The 23,643-nt window shown below is 40.3% G+C and overlaps 1 protein-coding gene across 3 annotated transcripts in view; it reads left to right on the top strand.

Moving 5' to 3' along the window:
* Nucleotides 1-23,643, top strand: part of LOC125461414 (polycomb group protein ASXL1-like) — a 106,756-nt gene that overhangs the window by 75,032 nt on the left and 8,081 nt on the right. For 2 of the 3 annotated variants that reach the window (XM_048550163.2, XM_059652785.1), the window contains 3 exons: nucleotides 1,203-1,369; nucleotides 9,616-9,712; nucleotides 13,539-13,644. In XM_048550163.2, the coding sequence (XP_048406120.1) occupies nucleotides 1,203-1,369; nucleotides 9,616-9,712; nucleotides 13,539-13,644 (370 nt within the window). The remainder of the gene's footprint in view (nucleotides 1-1,202; nucleotides 1,370-9,615; nucleotides 9,713-13,538; nucleotides 13,645-23,643) is intronic. The other variant, XM_059652786.1, reaches the window with a different exon arrangement.

Genomic DNA, 23,643 nt, shown 5'->3' with positions numbered 1-23,643 from the left:
TCCCTTCCACTCATTGCTATGAGTGTACCGACGTGACATTACCTGCAGCGATTTTAAAAAGCCATCTCACCGCTACAATCTACATGCAGTTAAAGAAATAAATATTGGTCATATTCAGAACTGAAATAAGAGCTAAAATAAAATATTTCAAATATGTGGAAGAAGTATTTTAGTTCCACCATCCTACTTCACATCTGCTCACCACTTTGTTTCACTGCTTTTCTCACTCAGTGACCCCTCCTCCTGTTGGCAATCCTGCTTGCTGAGCCTCTGACTCATCATGCGTCTTGTCACCTCTCCTGTTTCCTGACCTCTGCACCTGCAATTGATGCTGCTTGGCCATACCACCACCTCGCTAAATGTAATGCTCCCTGACCACATGCCTCACTGCCTCTTTTCCTCCTGAACCCTGAATATGACCAAGGTCTCTGTAGTTCAGCAATGAGAAGCACAAAAAGAAACTTAGTAGAGTAATAGAGATGTAGAGCACAGAGGCAGACTTTTCGGTCCAACTTGTCCATGCTAATCCTAAATAAATCTAGACCTATATGGCCCATATCCCTCTAAACCCTCCTTTCTTATTCATATGCCCATCCAAGTGCCTTTTAAATGTTGTAATTGTACCAGTCTCTTCCAATTCCTCCAGCAGCTCATTCCATACAAACACCACCCTCTGCGGGAAAAATTCGCCCCTTCGGTCCCTTTTAAATTTGTCCCCTCTCACCTTAAACCTATTCCCTCTAGTTTTAGACTCCCCCGTGATAGGGAAAAGACCTTGGTTATTTACTGTCTGTACCGCTTATCTTGTGGGAGATAATGTGAAAGCTAGGGTGGTAGCAAGAGGCAGAGTTGCCAGCAGCTTGGAGGTTCAGGGAGTGGAAGAGGCATGAATTTGGGAGGGTGACACTGACTGAGATGGTGCAAGTTTTCTGCTAAGTGCAATTAGTTATCTTGATACAGTGCTGTAACCTTACAGACGGTTGATTCATAAAGGGATAATTGACTCCCCAAATTGTCTTCATTTTCATTGAAGCACTTGAAGTTGGGTTCTGATTTATTGGATATCCAAAACAACATAATTTTCAGACTTCTTTCTTGGGAAACTGCCCAGTGGTTATGTCATGAAGGGATAAGAGTTTAAATCAAATTCTGCCAGGAGCTAAATACGATGTTGTTGTATTCATGGTATTGTATTTTGAAAGCAGGACAGATGAAGCGGAACAGAGGGGAAGAGATTGATGTTGAAACACCTGGATCAATTCTTGTCAATACGAATCTGCGTGCTTTGATCAACTCACGGACTTTTACTTCTTTGCCACTACATTTTCAGCAACAGCTGCTATTTCTACTGCCGGAGGTGGACAGGCAGGTAAGGATTGATCTGAGCACGGATATTGAATATCCTTTTTGTTTCAAAAGGAAAACTATGCATGCTTAATGAATTAAAAGAGGGTGGCGAGTATATAAAAATAAATACTGGTCCTTTCCTCATTCAAGATGGCAACTTTGACAGATGGGTTGAAGAGCTTTTGACTGTGCTATAACAAGCCTTTGACTCTAATATGTGGCCAAAACAAACGATTGTATTAATGCTGGCTAAATGCAATATGCTATGATTCACTTTCTCCACTTGATATATTTGATTCTTGGCAATTGTGAGGGTAGGACCAAAATTAACATTTCAGATCGATGAGCTTTTATCAGCTGATCAAACTGAAAACTGCCTGCTTTTCTGTTCATTGTTTCTTGACCTGTTGACTATTTCTGGCATTTCGATTTTGTCATAATTTGCTTTTGCGTTGAATTTTGTCTGTAGAGACTAGCATTATTTGTGATCCCGATCAGATTTATGTACTCCTGGCATTGTTTTTGTTTGTGGAAATGAACTTAGTACCCCTTGCTTTGACTGTTGTAAAGTAATGGTAAAATAGAGTGGAATCAGCATGGCATCATCGAGAGGAAGTCATGCCTGACAAACTGTTTGGAATTAGTTGGGGTTACAAGCAAGCTAGACAAAGGAGAGCCAGTCTGTGAGATCTGGTTGGATTTCAAGGAGGCCTTTGACAAGGTTCTTTAGCACAGGAGCCTGCTAAATAAGATAAGATCCCAAGGTGTTAGGGGCAAGATCCTGACATGGATAGAGGATTGGTTGACTGGCAGAAGGCAGAGAGTGAGGATAAAATGGGTCCCTTTCAAGCTGGCAGCTGGTGACTCGTGGAGTTCCACAGGGCTCCACATTGGGACCGTAGCTATTCGTGTTATTCACTAATGATCTGGATGAAGGAACTGAGGACATTGATGCTAAGATTACTGCTGACACAAAGGTGGAGGGGTTGGTAATGTCGGGGAAGCGGGCAGGCTGCAGCAGGATTTGGGCAGGGTAGGAGAGTGGGCTCTGAAATGGGCACATGGAATACACTAGGAAAGTGAGTTTATGTACTTTTATAGGAAGAAGGAAGGTGTAGACTAAATTCTGAACAGGGCAAGGCTTCAAAAATCTGAAGCACAAAGGGACTTAGTCATATTTCAGGATTCTAGTTGGCAGTTAGGAAGGCAAATTCAAGAGGGAAAATGTTGCTAGAGCAAAAGGATGTCGTGGTGCAAGTGCATAGTTTCTTGAATGTGGAGTCACAGGCAGACAAGGTGGTGAAGACTTTGTTTGGCATTGAGTATAAAGTGATGGTTGATCATTTACTGGTGCTTTTCAGGTTAGTTAATCAAATGAGCAAATTACTGCAGAGGCTGGAATCTGTACTGAAATCTAAAAATGCTCAACCACAGTGGGTCAGGCAGCGTCCATAGAGAGAGAGCAAGCTAACGTTTCGTGTCAAGATGACTTTCATCAGGAGCTGCTCTGATGAAGAGTCGTCTAGATGTAAAATGTTAGCTTGTTGTCTCTCCATGGATGCTGCCTGACATGCTGTGGTTTCGAGCATTTGTTTTTTGGCTTTCAGTAGTTAATCAAATAGCTAGTTTCAACACTGGCTGTATATTTTTTATGCAGAAGGGTTTAAAAATGTTATTGAAATATCAGTAATAATGGCCACCGTTCAGGACAGTGTTGCTCCATAAGATGACATTCTGTTCTTGATATCCTCTAACCTTTGATGCCAAAGCTGACTTCTGTCTGAAGGGTGGCATTAACTGATTGAACTCATTGACTGTTCAGTCTGAAATATCTGTTCTGGAATTTGTTGGAAGAGTTGTATTGTTAATTTTGAGGATCATGTTTTGTAGGCAAAATCATTTGCAAATCAGGTAGATTCTGCTCAATGCTGTATTGTGGCACCTGGTGAGGTATTGAACATGTTGATTAGAACATGCAACGAGCGTCTGTCTGTATATTATATTTACTTTGTTGCCTAAAGGGTGCCATTTCATCTTAAGAAACTGTCCTTCAAACTGCACTGAGAACTAGAGGACATACTGAACTATTTTGTTTTCCTTTGATCACCACAAGTATTCAAGAAAAATAACCTAATTGTACATGAATAAAGTCTTTTTTTGGTTTAACACATATGAGATGGCTTTTTAAAAAAAATATTAATTTAGACAAAGAGGAATCTTGTTGGCAGGAATGACTCCTACGCAATTTTGAGTGTTTAATCGTCACGCTACATTTGTCATCGGCCTTTATAAATACTCCACTTAGCATTTTGGGATCGTTACGTGGCTCTGAAGTTATTTTTGAAGGCTCTTTGAGTGTTGGTGTTTTCACAAGCTCTCAAAATGTCCTCACTAAGTTAGCATATGTCCATATAGTTAATGTGGGAACACTGAAAGTTAAGTACAGCCCTTTCAAACATGTTCTACCATTCAGTTGCTTCATGGCTCATGAATTTGTTTACTCCAGCCAGCCACCTTGGCTCCACCCTTGCTGGAAGTAATCTGTTCATTTCCATTTTTAAATTATTAATTACGATAGTACTTACTGTTTCATGTGGGAATGAAATTTATACTCCTGCTAAACTTTACCTGAATTGTTTTCAAACTTCTCCCGTGGATGTCATGGCTTTGCTTTTAAGGTTTATGTTTCAACTTCTTTCAAAATCTTAAAAACCTTAATCAAATCACCGCCTTCAGTTGTCTTTGGTCTTGGAAATGCAGCTTGAATTCATTTTGTTCTAATGCAAGATCATGGACTTGAAATGGTAACTGTTTCTCTCTTCACAATTGCTGTTTCGATTTCCAGCATTTTCAGGTTTTATTCCAATTGTATATAGTATTTCCTCATATTTGAACCTTTGAAATTGGAATAACAGTCTAGTAAACAAACGTGGAGCTCCTTCCAAGCTTGGCTTGTATTTCCATTGAAAGATGTGCCTGTAATTTTGCCCAGACCTCTAGGTCTGGTCTAGCCAAAGCATTCTGCAGCTTTGGCAAAAATTTGTTCCATTTATATTCTAGCTCTCCAGTTATAAAGAAATACCCTATTCCATATGTACTTGGTCTGAAGTGATTGACCTCCTGTTTGAATATATTGTAATCTGTCTATATAATATCACATTGCATCAACACTCCTGACAATGCTGTCTACCTTCGTGTTCATGTCAAATTTGCATGTGTGGCATTCTATGCCAAAGGCGTATGTCGTTAGAAGCACTGTTGGGGCCCCAAGAAAGATCATTATGGGACATTATTTGTTACTGTAATCTGCTGCAGCTTCTCAACCCGTTGATATCTGTGCTTCTCCAATTGTGATTTTTGTGGTATCCATGTTTAATCATCCATTTTTGGTGTCCATGCTATAGGCTGCCTCAGACCTGAAGCAGTAAAATTCCCTCCCTAAACACAGTTTTCCTCTTTTTAAAAATTATTAAGATGCATCTTTTTGATCAAATTCATCCGCCCAGTATCAGATTATGTCGCTCAGCGTCCAATTTTGCTTTCTAATAAGGTTTAGCAGTAAAAATAGGTCATTTAGCTCATTGAGTCTGCTCCAGTGGTCTTGTGATGAAATTTGGATTGATTTTATCACAGTAAAGGTGCGATGCAAATAGAAGTTCCTATACACATTTGGAGGCTTTGTATCATTGCATATACTTATCGAGGATTCATTTTGTTAATTATTCATTTGCAGACAGAATTGCTATTTTAATGAGTTTCACCATGCTCTTGTCAGGACAAGTCAAAGTATTCTGTTGACATTTTTTTTGTTGTGGAATACCAGATGACCATGTTATTAGTGGATTTCTTATGACTGGTAAGATCTCTCCTGGTTTTTCCATGCTGTTGTTTGCCAGTGAACAAGTTTTCTTTGAGATTGTTGCTTGCAATTGACTTGCACACTGGGATGTGATATAACAACAAAAACATGTTAATGTTGTTGACTCGACATAGATTAGGCTGAAGTTGAGCACAGTGTATGTTCATTCTAGTTCCATCAATCTGGTTTACAAGGTAAAATTAATTACCTCTTAATCTGTGAATCTTGAACATTGGGAAGATATCTTTCTTTGAAAGGGGAAAAACACCAAGAAATTTGCAATTAGTCAATTCTAAGGAAAAACTGTTGAGCAATCTGATTATATACTCTGATTCTCATCCTATAAGATGTAAGCTTTGATGAGATTGAACAAATGAATTGTGTAAAGGTGCCTAAAAATATTAACCTCCTACATGTTTGAAATCTGGTCAGTTTGTGCAGTCTACACTTCTGTAAGATGCATTTTCTGGTTTTGAAAGACCATTTTCATTCTAGTTCATTTCAACTCTATTTTGCAATTGTCTTTAATTTTGCTTCTTAAAACTTTGAACATATAAGAATTCTAAAGTTAATACAAATGTAGTATTCTGATGAGGTCTTCAGCTTCCTCATCGTGAATATTACACAGTGTCAAATGGGAACATTTACTAAATGGCCAGGTCGGAGATGTTATTGCACACTCTGAACCAGGTGGGATTTAAATCTGGGCTCCCTTGCTCGGAGGGAAGGAGAAGTGAAAAAGTATTATTTAAAAAATGAATTGTTTCAGGTGCTACAGCTGAGCTGCCTCAAAAAATCCCTTTGATTTGTGTTAATGTCAGATGTTGATCTTTTAACTGGCAGCCTTATATGTAAAAAGACACTAATGATGAATTTTTGTAGCACTCCAGATTTTGTTTCTGAAGTATTTTGTTTGGTAATTTTCTTTTTGTGATTCACTGTTGAGAATAGAAATTTAATCCAGTTCAACTGCACGTTGGTGCTAAATGAAGTGGTAAAGTTCCTGCTATTGTTATTTCTGTTCAGTATCTTGCGTGTGCCTTGAGGTTTGGCTCCTGTGTCTAGAAACAGAGGGGATAAGTCACTATGGACTGCTTCATATATGCCTTGCGTTGGTTGCAACTGCTAATACAGGGATTTTGAAGCCGATTAGCTGTACTTTGCAGATGAATATCTTTCCGTTGAGCATATCAGCAAGAGAGAAGATTTGATGACCAAAATCAATTTTTATTCTGGTTCTTGTGAAATTAAATACTACAAAAGGTTGCCGCTAACAAGATTAATTAGTGCTCTTGATTTTTAAGATAATTAACATAAGCTTAGGGTTTCTCCTGCACATTGGTGAGTCTTTTGTTTGCAAAATGCTTACAAGACTTAACTAACGATGAATTAAAGATGATAGGAGTAAACTTGATATACCCACGTAATGTACCTTGAAGCTGTACAGGATTTTTTAAAAAAAACTAAAATCTTGAAATGGAGAAAATAATTCCTAACTAGGATTTAGAAATTTTGAATATATCTGGTGATTTTGGTGAAAATTAGCTTGAGTAACTCATTTCCAATGTCCTTTTCTGTTTTAATTGGTGGATGATCGTTAGCTCAGCTGTATACTAAGACTAAAATGAGTGATAGGCTCCACCTCCTCTCACCCACCCTCCTGCAAAAATTCCATCCCCTATTCCCAATTCCTCCGCCTCAGTCGTATCTGCTCCCAGAATGAGGCATTCCACTCCCGCACACCCCAGATGTCCCAGTTCTTCAAGGACCGCAACTTTCCCCCCGCAGTGGTCGAGAACGCCCTTGACCGCGTCTTCTGCATTTCCCGCAACACGTCCCTCACACCCTGCCCCTGCCACAACCGCCCCAAGAGGATCCCACCTCGTTCTCACACACCACCCCACCAACCTCCAAATACAACGCATCATCCGCCGACACTCGGCCATCTGCAATCCGACCCCACCACCCAAGACATTTTTCCATCCCCACCCTTGTCTCCCTTACGGAGAGACCACTCTGTCCGTGACTCCCTTGTTCGCTCTACACTCCCCTCCAACCCCACCACACCCGGCACCTTCGCCTGCAACCGCAGGAAGTGCTACACCTGCCCCCACACCTCTTCCCTCACCTGCATCCCAGGCCCCAAGATGACTTTCCATATTAAGCAGATGTTCACCTGCACATCTGCCAATGTGGTATATTGTATCCATTGTACCCGGTGTGGCTTCCTCTATATTGGGGAAACCAAGCGGAGGCTTGGGGACCGCTTTGCAGAACACCTCCACTCGGTTTGCAATAAACAACTGCACCTCCCAGTCGCGAACCATTTTAACTACCCCTCCCATTCTTTAGACGACATGTCCATCATGGGCCTCCTGCAGTGCCACAATGATGCCACCCAAAGGTTGCAGGAACAGCAACTCATATTCCGCTTGGGAACCCTGCAGCCCAATGGTATCAATGTCGACTTCACCATCTTCAAAATCTCCCCTCCCCCCACTGCATCCCAAAACCAGCCCAGCCTGTCTCCCCCTCCCTAACCTGTTCTTCCTCTCACCCATCCCTTCCTCCCACCCCAAGCCGCACCTCCATCTCCTACCCACTAACCTCATCCCGCCTCCTTGACCTGTCCATCTTCCCTGGACTGACCTGTCCCCTCCCTAACTCCCCACCTATACTCTCCTCTCCACCTATCTTCTTTTCTCTCCATCTTCGGTCTGCCTCCCCCTTTCTCCCTATTTATTCCAGAATCCTCTCCCCATCCCCCTCTCTGATGAAGGGTCTTGGCCTGAAACATCAGCTTTTGTGCTCCTGAGATGTTGCTTGGCCTGCTGTGTTCATCCAGCTTCATACTTTGTTATCTCTGATAGGTAGTGTATGATGTGCAGACCAGTGGGTGGCACTGTGATCAGTAGCAACATACAAGCTTTAAATTCATTATTAGTCATAATTGTGAACTTGTAAACGAAATTTTTATTCACCCCTTCTCCAACAAGGCATTTCTGCTCTCTAGTTAAGAGCAAATATTCCACTTTTAATTTTGGTGGAGGCAGGGGATTAGTTAATGTTGTAGAAATATACAACACAGAAACAGATCCTTTCATTTACTTTCACAATTTCTAGATCATTTTGCATCTCAGTCCTGGTTGAAGTACTTTGTAAATCTACATTATTATATATTAACCTACCAAGATGTTCCTCCTAACGAAAACCAAGTTATTTCTCATGAATGCCCATTTAGTTGTTTGAACTTGTATGAATGGCACATGAACATGAGGGCAGTGTAGCTCAACTGCAGTCTTCAAATGGCAATGTAACAAAAAAAAACTGTAAATTGAAAGGAGCGGGCTGTTGTGGAGAGCCTCATACACTTCTCAGTTTACTGGGAACAGATGTTTCTCTGTCTGCAGATGCTTTAGTGGGAGAAGATTAACTATTTACTTAACCGGTCAAACTGGTTTGTTATTGTTTGCACTGCAAGCTAATCCTAGCATAATACAAATTAACCAAATTTTTGCAAGACTAAAAAGTTGATTGCTTCCTTTTTATGACCAAATTGAAGTTTTAGTTAGGTTATAGTAACCACTGGCCAGTTGGTGTATTGTTTTAAGTTTGTATTTACCTTGATATTAATTAGTTTTATAATTTCCACCCTTGTGCTTTAGTATTGCAGTTTTTGATGTACATTACTGAAAGCTGTTCCCACTGCTCCAAACCTCCGTCTAGAACTTAGACGTGTTTTCACAACTAATTCTACCCATGCTTCATTCCCATATGCAGATTCTTCAAATTGAGTATAGGCTAATGAAAAGTGAGAATCTAGCTTTCAATTTCTCCATTTCAAAACAGCAACTGTTACCAACCTTGTTATGTTTAGTTAACTATACCGGAAACAGGAGTCAAACCTGAAATCTTATTAATCTTTTAAAGCTAAACTTGTAACTGCCTAAATTTTTTGATTTATTATGTGACTATTTCAAACAAAACTTTAAGGATTGTTTTAAATCTATTATTTTAAGAAGCAATGATGGGAGTTTCTGTGAGTCTTTTATCCTGCTTTATTGGGGGGAAGAAACTACAAGTTGTGATTTCTAAAATTGAGCTGTATCTGAATCTTGGGTGTCACTTTCACGTCGGGAGAAGAAATCTTGCACTACCAACTGCAGTGCTGTTCTTTTGTGGCATTTGACCCAAAATTGGACTGATTCTGCTGGGTTTTTAAATTGATAATGATCAAAACTTTGGATTATCTGTTTCTGTTGAATTAATATATTCAAGTCTAATTATTGTATGCCTAAAGGAGGTTTCATAGCTTTTGCAGCATGTGTTTCAGTGTTTATTCATTCTTGGATGAAAGTTCCAGTTTCTGTACTGAAATTAAATGAAACTGTCTTCTTTAACTCTTCCAGGTTGGTACTGATGGTATAATGCGGCTCAGCAGTTCAGCCCTAAATAATGAGTTTTTCACCTCTGCAGCTCAGGGATGGAAGGAGCGATTAGCAGAAGGTAAGCAGCCTACTAGTAGAAGTTGCATCTTGATTGTTTAGTAGATTCCTTAACTTCATTTTAAAGTAAGCTTTTATTTTTACTCCTTCAGAGGATCAATTCGTAGAATTAATACTGGAGGTGTACTGCGCTGAGTGCCCTCCATTTGTGCTGTAAATTCAATGAATTGTGGATGACATTTTTTCATTTGCCCTGTTTATTCTTGCTAGCTTGCTTCCTTCCATTTACCATCATAAGCTTAATTCAGTTTCTAAAAATCACAGACCAGCAGAGTGGTAGGGGTTGCTGTCTAAAGTAACAATGAAAGTTCTGCACCTCATTTCTACTTGAAAGCGTCGTTTTTGTGAAGTATGAAGCATACTGCTGTGCTTGTGGTCAGTTCAAACACAGATTAATTCACTTTGTTACTTTTTTGTGCATGCCAGGGCATGTTTCTTGCTGTTTTGACAACCACATGAGCATCTGCAGTAGTGTTGCTCTCATTCTTCGTCAGCTTTGTTGTCTTTTACAACTGTTGATGTCACACATCTTGAAAACAATTGAAATTGGGCAGGGTGGAAGAGGGAGTGGGAGGGGCAAGGGAGTAATGCGATCTTTCTAAGAAGTTCTTAGCATCCAAAATTGAGACGACTGGAATACCTGAATAAGATATGTAAATGCATCATACCTTTAAGATCTAATACACTTGATACGTATTGTTCAGCACATTTCGCAAAACGCAAGTATTTTTGTTATTTTCAATTTATTTTGCAAACTATTTTTCTGAAACAAGTATTCATAACAGCAGTTTTAATATGTCTAGAACTGGAATTCATATATGATAGAAATTTTTCATTTCTGCTCATTGAAGTTTGAAAGTGAAATGCTTAGGCAGTTTCACATCAAATCTTGGATGTAGATCCTGCCTGAAAATAGGCCAAGCATTCACTGTGGCATTGTGTAGAGGTGTGCTATTTTGAGACTTGACTCAAGACCCCCTGTTACTACTTCCATCTCTAACTTATTTATACTGATGAAGGAGGCTTGTGCATCATACCCAGGTCATTATAGTATCTGTATGACGAGCAATTTATTTTAATGAAAACAAGAACAGAATTGAAGTAGTAGGAGCTAGAGTAGATGAACCTGTGCAAGTTCCTCTCCAAGCCGCTGACCACCCTGGCTTAGAAATATGTTGCCATTCCTTCATTGTTGCTGGGTCAAAATCTTATTATTCACCCCGTAAGGGCCTTGTAGGTTTATCTATAACACATGATTACAACGGTTGAATAAGGCAGCCTGCCACCGCCTTTTCAAGGATAACTCTGGCCATTCATTGATATCATGGCTGATCTTCTACTTGAACTCAATTTTTCTGCACTCTCTCTTAATGTATTACTGTGTAGAAACCTAACGATCTCAGTCTTCAACATAATTATTTACTTCTATTCCTGGAGCAAGAAACTCAAGAGACACTACCATGAAAATATCCTTTTGCCTCTCAATTCTAAATGATCTGTCCCCTGTTCTGAGACTCTGTTCTATGGGAATTTGAATGCCCCAAACTCCCAAATTATAGGGATTCGTTTCGTACATCATCTTTGCATTCCCTTTGTGGCAGTTACATCTTGCTTTGGCTAAAGAGACAAATATTTCATGTAATACTCCAGTCTCAAGTGATATAATTAGGTAAAGCATCGTTTATCCTTTACTCAAATCTTATTGCAATAAAGGCCAACCTACTATAAACCTACTTAATTGCTTGCTGTACCTGCATGTTAACTTTGTGACTCATGAACAAGGACACCCAAGTCCCTTTTGAAGTTAGAAACATCAGCTTCTCACAGTTTAAGTAGTACTGTACTTCTGTTGCTCTGACCAAAGTTGATAACCTAACATTGCTCTCTTTTCTATTTCGGCTGCCAAAGTTTTGCCTGCTCATGTTGCCTCTCCACATCACCTTGAAGTGTCCTGCTCACGTCGCATAGTTTTGTAACCTAGGCAAACTTGGAAATATTGCATTTAGTCCTCACATAAAAATCATGGCTGTGGATTGTGAATAGCAGGGACCCAAGCAGTGCTCCTTCACTTCCTGCCAAACGAGAAATGACCCATTTATTTTGTCTTTGTTTTTTGTATGTTAATCAGTTAACGATTCTCCTTAATCTTATGCACTCCTTATTTTCTCACCAGTCACTTGTATGGAACCTTTTTGAAGTGGTTCTGAAAGTCTAACTTTCCCATATCCACTGATTTCCCCCTTATTTACTCAGCTAATTAGATCAACAAAACCCCTCAACAGGTTTGACAGACATGATATCCCTTGCATAATTCCATGTCAACACTGCCAAATTCAGTCATTATCTTTGAAGTGTCCTATTATGGCTTTTTTTGTCATAGTTTCTGGTATTTTCCCTTTGACTGGTAATAGCCTTGTAGGCCTGTAGCTACCAATTTTCTTTCTCTCTCCTTTAAATTGTGGGGTGACATTTGCTATCTTCTGATCAGCCTGGTGCGTTCTGGAATCTCTAGAATTTTGGAAAGTGACTGCCAAAGCTGCTTCTGTCTTTAGAGCAACATCTTTCATCACTGTGGTGTAAATCATCGGATCCAGGGAATTTAACTACTTTTGTTGCCATTAATTTCTCTAATACTGGCAGATAGAGTTTAATTTAGATTAATGTGAGGTGCTGCATTTCAGTAAGGCAAATCAGAGCAGGGCTTATGCACTTAATGGTAATGTCCTGGGGAATGTTGCTGAAGAAAGACATCTTGAGGTGCACGTTCATAGTTACTGAAAAGTGGACTTGCAGGTACACAGGGTAGTGAAGGTGTTTGGTACCCTTGCATTTATTGGTCAGTGTGTTGAGATAGGATTTGGGAGGTCATGTTGGAGCTGTACAGGATATTGGAGAAGCCACTTTTGGAATGCTGCCTGTAATTCTGGTATCGCTGCTACTGGAAGGATATTGTGAAATGTGACAGGTTCAGAAAAGATTGACATGGATGATACTATGGTTGGAGAGTTTAAACTACAGGGAGAGGCTGAAAACACTGGGGCTTTTTTTCCCTGCATTGTCAGAGGCTAATGGGTGACCTTACAGAATCATGAGAGGCATGGATAAGGTAAAGAGCCAAAATGTTTTCCCCAGGGTAAGGGTGTTCAGAAACTAGAGGGCATAGGTTTAAGGTGAGAAGGCACACGATTTAAAAGGGATCTGAGGGGCAGTATTTTCATGCAGAGGGTGGTGTGTGTATGGATTGAGCTGCCAGAGGAGGTGGTCGAGGCCCGTACAGTCACCGGATTTAAAAGGCATTGAGATGGGATCATGAGTAGGAATCTGCGTATTCATTAACTCCCTTCATAAACCCAACTTCTGGCTTCTCACATTGTGCGCTCAAGCAGCACGAAGAAACCTTCCTTTCTCAAAAATCGTATAGGTGCAATGAGTCAGCTAAAGCAGAGAATCCTGCTTAATTTCTTAACTGATTAGCTCAACTAGCAGTCCAAGCCTGGTAGAGACTTAACAAATTGTTTCAAACACTAATTTAGTTAGCAAAATTTAGGTTTGAGAGAGAAATGAGCCCTAAAATCCTTAATTCTTCATCCAACTCCTGGCTTCACCAGCGTAATTGCTATGTGTGTTTATTTTTCCTTTTCTCTTCTTCCAAAGCAGTGCATCCACAATCTGACAGTAGTGGACACAAATATACGGCATAAAGTTCATTTTTGCCGATAAGCATCCATTGGTAACCTTTTTACACAGTTTGGACCTTATTAATTCTAAAATGTGCAATGTTATTCATTTGAAATAAGTAATGTCTGTGTACTTTTAACCTTGTGAAGGGGAATTTACACCTGAAATGCAACTTCGGCTTCGTCAAGAAATGGAAAAAGAAAAGAGAGTGGAACTGTGGAAAGAGAATTTCTTTGAAGATTACTATGGGCAGAAGTAAGCACAACTTTGATTAAGTATGTCCAATCAGTTTTCTAGCATCAAAATATAGTGTTGGTTTCTGAAACTTCTTTACTTGCAGATCAGTTTCAGAAATTGATAAGAGTTTGTACTAAACATAACCAAAGGGAAGACTCCCCTACTCTGTCTCATGTCATTTTATGACTTCAAAATTATGCCCTTTTGTGCATTTAAATGAAAATTAAAAGTTTCATAACACTGTCTGGCAGTGAATAAGTGAATTCTCCGGTAGTTTAGCCAGAGTTTGTCTCTCAACTAGTTTTAAGAAATAAAATGAATTTCTGGTCAACTTCTCTTTGAGGTTCATTGTCCCTGTATTGCACATATTGGCCGCTGTGTTTCCTCACAAGACCTAACATATTTCAAAAATTACAGTTTGCTATGAAGCATTTTGTGTCAAGGTAGTAAAAGACTCTATATAAAGAGATATTCCTTTTTAAGGCTTACAGGGTTGTTCTTTTTCTTTATTATTTTGGGTTTATGTAAAAAAAAAAGACGCGTACAGAGAAATTCATGAAGTGTTCATTGAAGGAATATAACTATATAGCATTAGCAAATCTTAACTAGTTTTGATTTGCAGAATTTTAGTGCAATATTCGGGAACCCATTGGTGCCCTCCTCTCTCTCCATACCCAGAAGCTCATAATTATTACGGTGTGCAGTGAGGCTGTTTGACCTAACACCTTTGCACTGGTTCTCCAAATGAGCAGTTTACCGTGTTTTTTTCTTCTGCTCTTCCCTGTAACCCTGAACACTTCCCTTCGAGTAATCATTTATGTTCCTCTTGAATGTGTCAACTAAACTGCCACTAACGTTCCTTCTAAGCTGTGTGTATGCAGCTGCTCCGAGGTTCCGCATGTGGTAATTGCAACATTGACTTCCAGTCTCAGAGGCCCGTGCAACCAGAAAGGAATGCTGTTCACCATGCTTCCGTGAAGTGCATTTCTGACCCTAACTCCCTTCTCTGTCACAAAGCATTTTGTCACATCCATTACTGCTTTAGGAAATTACTTTAAATCTGAAACCCCTTGTCCCCATTTCTGAAGAAGGGTCCCGACACAAAATGTCAACTTCTCTGCTCCTCTGATGCTGCCTGGCCTGCTGTGCTCCTCCAGCTCCACACTGTATTATCTCTGATTCCAGCACCAGCAGTTCTTACTATCTGTGAGTGAGTTATAACTCCACTGTGAAGTCTCATCTAGGGATGCCTACCTTGAAGTTATCCTCCTCCCTCTCGGCCCATTTCTGAAGAAAGGCCCTGACCCAAAATGTCAACTTTCCTGCTCCTCTGCTGCCTGGCCTGCTGTGTTTCTCCAGCGTCACACAGTATTATCTTCTGCTCATGAGAACAATTTCTTCCTCTCCATTCTCCCTAGATGCCTGTCCCAGATTTACCAGTCTGTCCGCATAACTGAGATCTGTCATCACTGGAACCATTCTCATAAGCCTCTTCTGCGCTCTGTCTGTCACATTGACATTCTTCTTGAAGTGTCATTTTCAGAACTGTACACAATAGAACTAGTGTCCTACAGTTCAACGTTATTTCCTTCTTCTGTACTCTGCCCCTATTAATAAAGCCTCAGATACTGTCTGTACTGTCTGCTTTATGAAATGCTTTCTCCACCTGTCCTGCCACCTTTAATGACTTAGACAGATATACACCCAGGTCTTACTGTTCCTTCAATACCTTTTAGAATTACGTATGTTTTAATTTATGTTGTTGCAAAGTGTACCACATAAGTCTTCTCTGTATTGAAATTAATGTGCCACCTATTTGCTCATCCAACCACCTTGTCAATGTCCTTTTGACATTCTTCCTTTTTTTTCAGTTTATAATGCCTTTAAGTTTTATGTAATTTGCAGACTTTGAACTTATTCCTTTTCTCAGTAAGGTCCAGATCTCTAATATGAATCATGAAAAGCAAGGGTCCTAATACAAAACTCTGGGGAACTCCACTACAGACTTGCCTCCAGCCCAAAAAATACATATTAACCATTACTCTTTTTGCTATGACTCAGCAATTTTTATATCCACATTGCTGCTGCCTCTTTTATTCCGTGACATCTAACTTTGCTAACAAATCTGGTGCTGTGTCAAACATCTTTTGAAAGTGCACATAGATCATATTAACAGCATTATTCTCATCAGCCTTCTCTGTTACCTGTTCAAAAAGCTCCTGTAGCTATTTTCTCTGAAGAAATTCATGCTGGTTCCCCTTAATTAACCCACGTTTATCCATGTGATTTTAAATCTATCCCAAATTGTTGTATTGCGGAAAATTGGTTTGTAGGTAATTAAGAAGCCAAATGGAATTTTGTCCTTCATTGTTCGAGGGATTGAGTTTGAAAGTAGTTGCAGCTGTATAGCATGCTAGTGAGGCTGCACCTGGAGTACTGTGTGCAGTTTCGGTCTCCTTTATTGGAAAAAGGATGTTCTGGCACTGGAAGGGGTGCAGAGGAGATTCACTAGATTGATTCCCGGGTTGAGTGACCATAATTCGGTTACGCTTAATTTAGCAATGGAAAGGAATAGGAACATGCTGCAGGGCAAGAGTTATAGATGGGGGAAGGGCAATTATAATGCGATTAAGCAAGACTTAGGAGGCATAGAATGGGGTAGCAAAATGCAGGGGATGGGCACAATCAAAATGTGGAACTGGTTTAAGGAACAGATATTGCGTGTCCTCGATAGGTATATCCCTGTCAGGCAGGTAGGAAGTGATAAGGTAAAGGAACTGTGACTTACTAAAGAAATTGTATCTCTTGTTAAGCAGAAGAGGGAGGCTTATGTGACGATGAGTCGAGATGGTTCAGATGAGACGATGGAGAGTTACAGATTAGCTAGGAGGGATACAAAGAGAGAATTAAGAAGCGCAAGGAGGGGACATGAGCAGACATTAGCAGGTAGAATAAAGGAGAACCCTAAAACTTTCTATAGGTATGTGAGGAATAAGAGGATGACTATGCTAGGAATAGGGCCAGTCAAAGAAAGAAGTGGGAAGTTGTGTGTTGACCCTGTGGAGATCGGAGAGGTGCTAAATGAATATTTCTCATCTGTTTTCACTCAGGAAAAGGAGAATATTGTAGAGGAGAAGACTGAGTTACGGGCTACTAGAATTGAAAGGATTAAGGTTAGTAAGGAGGAGGTGTTATCAATTCTAGAAGGTGTGAAGGTAGATAAATCCCCTGGGCCAGATGGGATTTTTCAGAGGATTCTCTGGGAAGCTAGGGAGGAGGTGGCGGAGCCTTTGGCCTTGATCTTTGAGTCCTCATCATCTACAGGTTTAGTACCAGAGGACTGGAGGATTGCAAATGTTGTGCCCTTGTTCAAGAAGGGCAGTAGAGATGACCCAGGTGATTATAGACCTGTGAGCCTGAGGGAAAGTTGTAGGGAAAGTTTTGGAAAGGATTATAAGAGATAGGATTTATAATCATCTAGCAAGCAACAATTTGATTGGAGATAGTCAACATGGATTTGTCAAGGGCAAGTCGTGTCTCACAAACCTCATTGAGTTTTTTGAGAAGGTGACCAAGCATGTAGATGAGGGTAGGGCAGTTGACATGGTGTACATGGACTTCAGTAAAGCCTTTGATAAGGTTCCCCATGGTAGGCTATTGGAGAAAATGCGAGGCATGGGATTGAGGGAGATTTAGCAGTTTGGATTAGAAACTGGCTTTCTGTAAGAAGGCAATGAGTGGTGGTTGATGGAAAATATTCAACCTGGAGTCCAGTTACTAGTGGTGTGCCTCAAGGATCTGTTTTGGGATCACTGCTGTTTGTCATTTTTATAAATGACTTGGACGCAGGCATAGTTGGATGGGTTAGTAAGTTTGCAGATGACACTAAAGTCAGTGCACGGTGTGGAAGAATGTTGCAGGTTGCAGGGAGACTTAGATAAACTGCAGAATTGGGCTAAAAGGTGGCAATTGGAGTTCAGTGCGGATAAATGTGAGGTGGTTTACTTTGGGGAGAACAATAGGAAGGCAGAATACTGGGTCAATGGAAAGATTCTTGGTAGTGTGGATGTGCAGAGGAATCTTGGTGTCCATGTACATAGATCCCTGAAAGTTGCCACCCAGGTTGATAGTGCTATTAAGAAGGCTTACGGTGTGTTAGGTTTTATTGGTAGAGGGATTGAGTTCCGGAGCTGTGATGTCATGCTGCAACTGTACAAAATGCTAGTGCGGCCTCACTTGGAATATTGCGTGCAGTTCTCGTTGCCTCACTACAGGAAGGATGTGGAAGCATTGGAAAAGGTGCAGAGGAGATTTACCAGGATGTTGCCTGGTCTGGAGTGAAGGCCTTATGAAGAAAGGCTGAGGGACTTTGGTCTGTTCTCATTGGAGAGAAGAAGGCTCAGGGGATTTAATCATACAAGACATACAAGATGATCAGAGGATTAGATAGGGTGGACAGTGAGAGTCTTTTTCCAAGGATGATGATGTCTGCTTGTACGAGGGGGCATAGCTGCAAATTGAGGGGTGATAGATTTAAGACAGATGTCAGAGGCAGGTTCTTTACTCAGTGGTAAGGGCGTGGAATGCCCTGCCTGCCAATGTACTTAACTCAGCCACATTAGGGGCATTTAAACAGTCCTTGGATAAGCAGATGGATGATGATGGGATAGTGTAGGGGATGGTCTTAGATTAGTTTACAGGTCGGTGTGACATCGAGGGCCGAAAGGCCTGTTCTGCGCTGTATTGTTCTATGTTCTTGAGAGGGTTGGCTTATGAGGAGAGGCTGAATAGGCTGGGATTATATTCGTTGGAATTTAGAAGAGTGAGGTGGGTGAGGATGGAGTCTTAGATATTCCCTTCGTGATTTTAAATGTTTCTATAAGATACAAACAGCGAGGTTGCTTCCACTGGTGGGTGAAACTCGAACAAGAGGGCATAGCCTCAAAATTAGGGGGAGCAGATTTAGGACTGATTTGAGGAGGAATTTCTTCACCTGAAAAATTGTGAATCTGTGGAATTCCCTGCTCAGTGAAGTAGTTTAGGCTTCCACATTGGATGTCCATAGAACTACGATAGAATTTTATGAATAGGAAAGAATTTGAGGGTTATGGTGAGAGGGTGGCTATGTGGAATTAAGGCCATGATCTTATTGAATGGCAGAGCAGGCTCAAAAGGGCTAGATAGCCTATTCCTGCTTCTGGTTCTTATGTTCTTCACCATTCATGTCAAAATAATTGGTTGGTAATTGGTAGGTAATTGCTGCTCTTGTCTTTCCACCTTTTTGCTTTGAAGCAAAGGCATAATGTTTGCAACTCTCCAGTCCTCTGACACCACCCCTAAGTGTAAGCAAGACTGAACTTGGTGGCTCATGTCTCTGTAATTTCCATTCAGTCATCTTCAATAACTTTAGATGCCTCTTATCTGCTCCTTTTGCCTTATCAGCTTTAATTTAGAACCCTGTAATGACTGAGCTTTTTCTGCCCACTGCAAGCTGAGTTTCATTTGCTTCCTTGGTAAAGGCATATGTCAAGTATTTATTTAATACTTCAGCCATGACCTTGTTTCCATATGTAAGTTATCTACTTGATTCCCAACCAACTCATAACCCTCCTTTAGCCACTTTTTTAAAAAAAAACTTATGTGCCTTTTAGAAGACTTTGGGGTTCGATTTTGTTCGCTGCTAGTAACCATACTTTGTTTCATTTAATTGCTTTTCACTTCCATTCTGAATCTTGTATATTTTAGCTTGGTTTTCAATTGTAGTTTTTTACCTGACACCTGTCATGAGCACATTTGTGCTTCTTTAGATTAATCTCTATTTCGTTATTTTATCCAGTCATCTCTGGATTTGTTTGCCCTACCTTTCCTTTTGTAGAAATACAACTTGACTATACCTGAATCATCATCTCTTCTTTGAAGATAGCCCATTGTTCACCCACGGTATTTCCGTCCAACATTAGGCTCAAGTGTGTACTGCCCAACTCTCCTCTCGTTCTAGAGTTCACGTTTCAGCTGTCCAGAGTTGATTATTGATTTGTCTTTTCCACTGTCATCTTAATCCCAACAATCTAATAGATGATCGCTGTCTCTCTTAAATGTTCTACCACTTGCATCTGGTCTACTTGATACACCTCATTTTGAAGAACCAGGAGGAGCAGTGATTCCTTTCTCATTAGACTGTAATTTCCTTGCAATTCTATTCCTCTGCATCCGTTAGTGTCCTTTTAAACCTTGCTGAGCAATGTAATTGCAGCTTGTTTGTTCCTTGGCTCCAGCAAAATCATTTCTTGAACCTTCTGGGACATTTTCTTTCTCCAGCATGACAGTGCTATCCTCAAACAAGGCTGTCACAATTTTGCTGAACACTTCACAACCAGGAATATTTAACGCCCAATTATCCTGGTATTATTCTGATATTATCTTCTGTTTGATACTTGGTAAATCCTGTGAGTCTCCAAAATCACAAGTTGTGAATTCGCCTATCCATGTCAGAAAATAGGCAGCAATAAAAATCAACATCTGTGGGCAGAAATCGTGTCACACCTCCTATCACAAATGCTCTTCTGTTTTTTCTTTCTTTCCTTCGTCCCTGTACACTTGAGCTGCGTGGGCCATGGGCCTGTCTCCCGCTACAGCAACTGCCTGGTTCTCTCACCTTGCCAGCAGTCATCTGCTCCTTATCTGCCTGCATACCTTTGCTTTTGTTGTCTTGGCCACCTCGTTACATGTGCTGATAACATAAATCTCTGTCTTGTAAATGAATTGTAGTGACTCCAGCTGCCATTAGAGCTCTGAAATCTAGAACTAAAGTTTCTGCAGCTGGTGACACCATCTGCACGTATGCAGATTTGAGAAGGTGACCAAACAGGTAGATGAGAGTTAACCGGTTGATGTGATGTATATGTATTTTAGCAAGGCGTTCGATAAGGTTCCCCACAATTGGCTATTGTACAAAATGCGGAGGGATGGAATTGTGGGAGATGTAGCAGTTTGGATCGGAATTTGGCTTTCTGAAAGAAGACAGTGGGTGGTGGTTGATGGGAAATGTTCATCCTGGAGTCCAGTTGCTAGTGGTGTACCGCAAGGGTCGGTGTTGGGTCCACTGCTGTTTGTCATTTTTATAAATGACCTGGATGAGGGTGTAGAAGGATGGGTTAGTAAATTTGCAGATGGCACTAAGGTCGGTGGAGTTGTGGATAGTGACGAAGGATGCTATAGGTTGCAGAGAGACATAGATAAGCTGCAGAGGTGGCAAATGGAGTTTAATGCAGACAAGTGTGAGGTGATGCACTTTGGTAGGAGTAACCGGACGGCAAAGTACTGAATTAATTGTAAGATTCTTAGTAGTGTAGATGAGCAGAGAGATCTCGGTGTCCATGTACACAGATCCTTGAAAGTTGCCACCCAGGTTGACAGGGCTGTTAAGAAGGCATACAGTGTTTTTAGCTTTTATTAATAGAGGGATGGAGTTCTGGATCCAAGAGGTAATGGTGAAGCTGCACAAAACTCTGGTGCGGCCACATTTGGCGTATTGTGTACAGTTCTGGTCACCGCATTATAAGAAGGATGTGGAAGCTTTGGAAAGGGTGCAGAGGAGATATACTAGGATGTTGCCTGGTATGGAGGGAAGGTCTTACGAGGAAAGGCTGAGGGACTTGAGGTTGTTTTCATTAGAGAGAAAAAGGTTGAGAGGTGACTTAATTGAAACATATAAAATAATCAGAGGGTTAGATAGGGTGGATAGGGAGAGCCTTTTTCTTAGGATGGTGACGGCGAGCACGAGGGGGCATAGCTTTAAATTGAGGGGTGAAAGATATAGGACAGATGTCAGAGGTAGTTTCTTTACTCGGAGAGTAGTAAGGGAATGGAACGCTTTGCCTGCAATGGTAGTAGATTTGCCAACTTTAGGTACATTTAAGTCGTGATTGGATAAGCATATGGACATACATGGAATAGTGTAGGTTAGATGGGCTTGAGATCGGTATGACAGGTCAGCACAACATCGAGGGCCAAAGGGCCTGTACTGTGCTGTAATGTTCTATGTAAGTAAGTGACATGAAATATCCCAAGATTCCCCATTTGCCATGGGATAGGCTTTGTGTGGGACAAGGTGCCTTGCCTTTCTGTAAACTTTCTTTTAGACTGTTTACTACAGATTGAAGGTGAGCGAAGATTCAAACTGAGAGTAGAAAGCAGAATTACTCACTTTTGCTTGCCAGCCAGCTTCTGCTGTAATCCTCAATTGGGTAATTAGGGATTAGAGTAAAAACAAGTTTCTACCAGGTTGAAAAAGGCAACAAAGAAAGCGAAGGACCATCTTCTGTCTTCTCTCCCAACCTACCAAACTCCCAGTGCTCCACACAAGCTGCACTATCAGTCCACAGTGAATAGTTTGTTCGGCTCCTGAATTTCAACAGTGGCTTTTAACTGAATTTTTCCTGATAATTTTTAAATACAAATACAATTTTAAGATAGAGATCCAAACTCCCTGAACTTGCCAAACTCCCAATAGTCCATTTCAGCAGTACTTGTTTAATATATTAATTGTTAAGGCACTTGCAGCTATCTTTCCCTTGTTTCATGCAAATAAACATGACATCATTATGCTTTGTCTGCTGCTCTCCACCACATAGTTGGTTTTGTTTGTAATTGTTCACAGCAAATTTGAAATAAATTTTCTAAAGTGGGAAATAGTTTCAGATTGGCTTTTTGAAAAAGTGACTATTTAAGCAGTTATTAATGTTGAAGATAAAGATGTTCATATCTGTCTAAATGTTAATGCACAAAAGGTTTGCAGTTTTAAGATTGAAATGATGGGCATTGACTATCCATATAAAGTATGAGTTTATCCTCTCACCTTCAACCTTCTCAATGTCTGATCCTGACAGCTGTATTTTTTGCAATATCTACTTAATGTTGGGCACAATCTGTTGAGCTAACCCAGAAGCCAGATTTCCAGATAATGGAAACATTTTCCTATCAGGTGTTTTGAGCAACCTGGAGTAGAAGTACTTGTATGACAATTTTGTTTGTGTATTTTCCTTAATTACCTTTTTTTGTATCACTTCTGTTAAGTGCCTCGGAATATTTTCCATGATTAAAAGGTGTTGTATAAATGCCAGAAATAATTGCAATATAATCTGCACTGAATGTTCCCTAGTTGTTGACAGTTTGAAAAAATCCTCAGGATTATCTTGGATGTGCAAATGTCATCAAGAAATTTTAATTCCATTTGAGTGTTTCAAACATTTAGTTTAATAGTAATCTCCACAGTTTGTCCAAAAAAAAACCCTTTTTTCTTGTGGTCACTTGTGATTTATCAAGGTGACAACTACTTAACAGGACTCTTAGTAACTATTGCTGGGTTGACTTTGCTGCAATGGAGCAACCTGTAGTCCTTCATTTAGACATTAATGCTTAGATCTACCTATCTATTAGGAAAGATGAGCACAACTTGAACTTCGCTTGATTTCAGCTATGCCAGTCATCCCTCCTAGTGTTGTGGCTGAATTATAGATGGTAAGTAGAGTGTCAACCAAAGAACAAAGGTAGACTACCCCACCTAGAAATGACTAGCCAAATATTTGAACAGTTGTGTTCCAAATGGTCTGATTTCAGTGTCCCATACTGATTTGTGATGCTTTTTTAAGGAAGTTCATAAATATTTCTGTAACATTTCCTCTTATGCAATAGTGATTTCTACGGACTTAACCACTTCATGCACATTTGGGGTAAGTTTTGCATGGCTGCATTCCAAAACTGGAACCTCATTTAATAGGAGCACAGATCTAATAATTGGGTGTGAAGATGAGTGTGTCCAATTTTGCTTTGCAAATAGTAGTGTGAGGGGTCCGTTTGCATAGTTTGGCTAAGTTTTAAAAATTAAAGGCATTTGAAATGTCTACATAACATTTCACACAGTAAGTTGTGTTGACTTCTTTATTCCTGATATGTACTTCTGTCAAACAAGGCTTTGTGAACCTTGTCCTTAGTTATTTTCGGCATTAATCATAGGTA

This window comes from Stegostoma tigrinum, chromosome 19, assembly GCF_030684315.1.
Source record: "Stegostoma tigrinum isolate sSteTig4 chromosome 19, sSteTig4.hap1, whole genome shotgun sequence".
NCBI classification, from domain to species: Eukaryota; Metazoa; Chordata; class Chondrichthyes; order Orectolobiformes; family Stegostomatidae; genus Stegostoma; species Stegostoma tigrinum.
The sequence above is the reverse complement of the archived record's forward strand: the minus strand, read 5'-3'. Positions and strand labels throughout refer to the sequence as shown.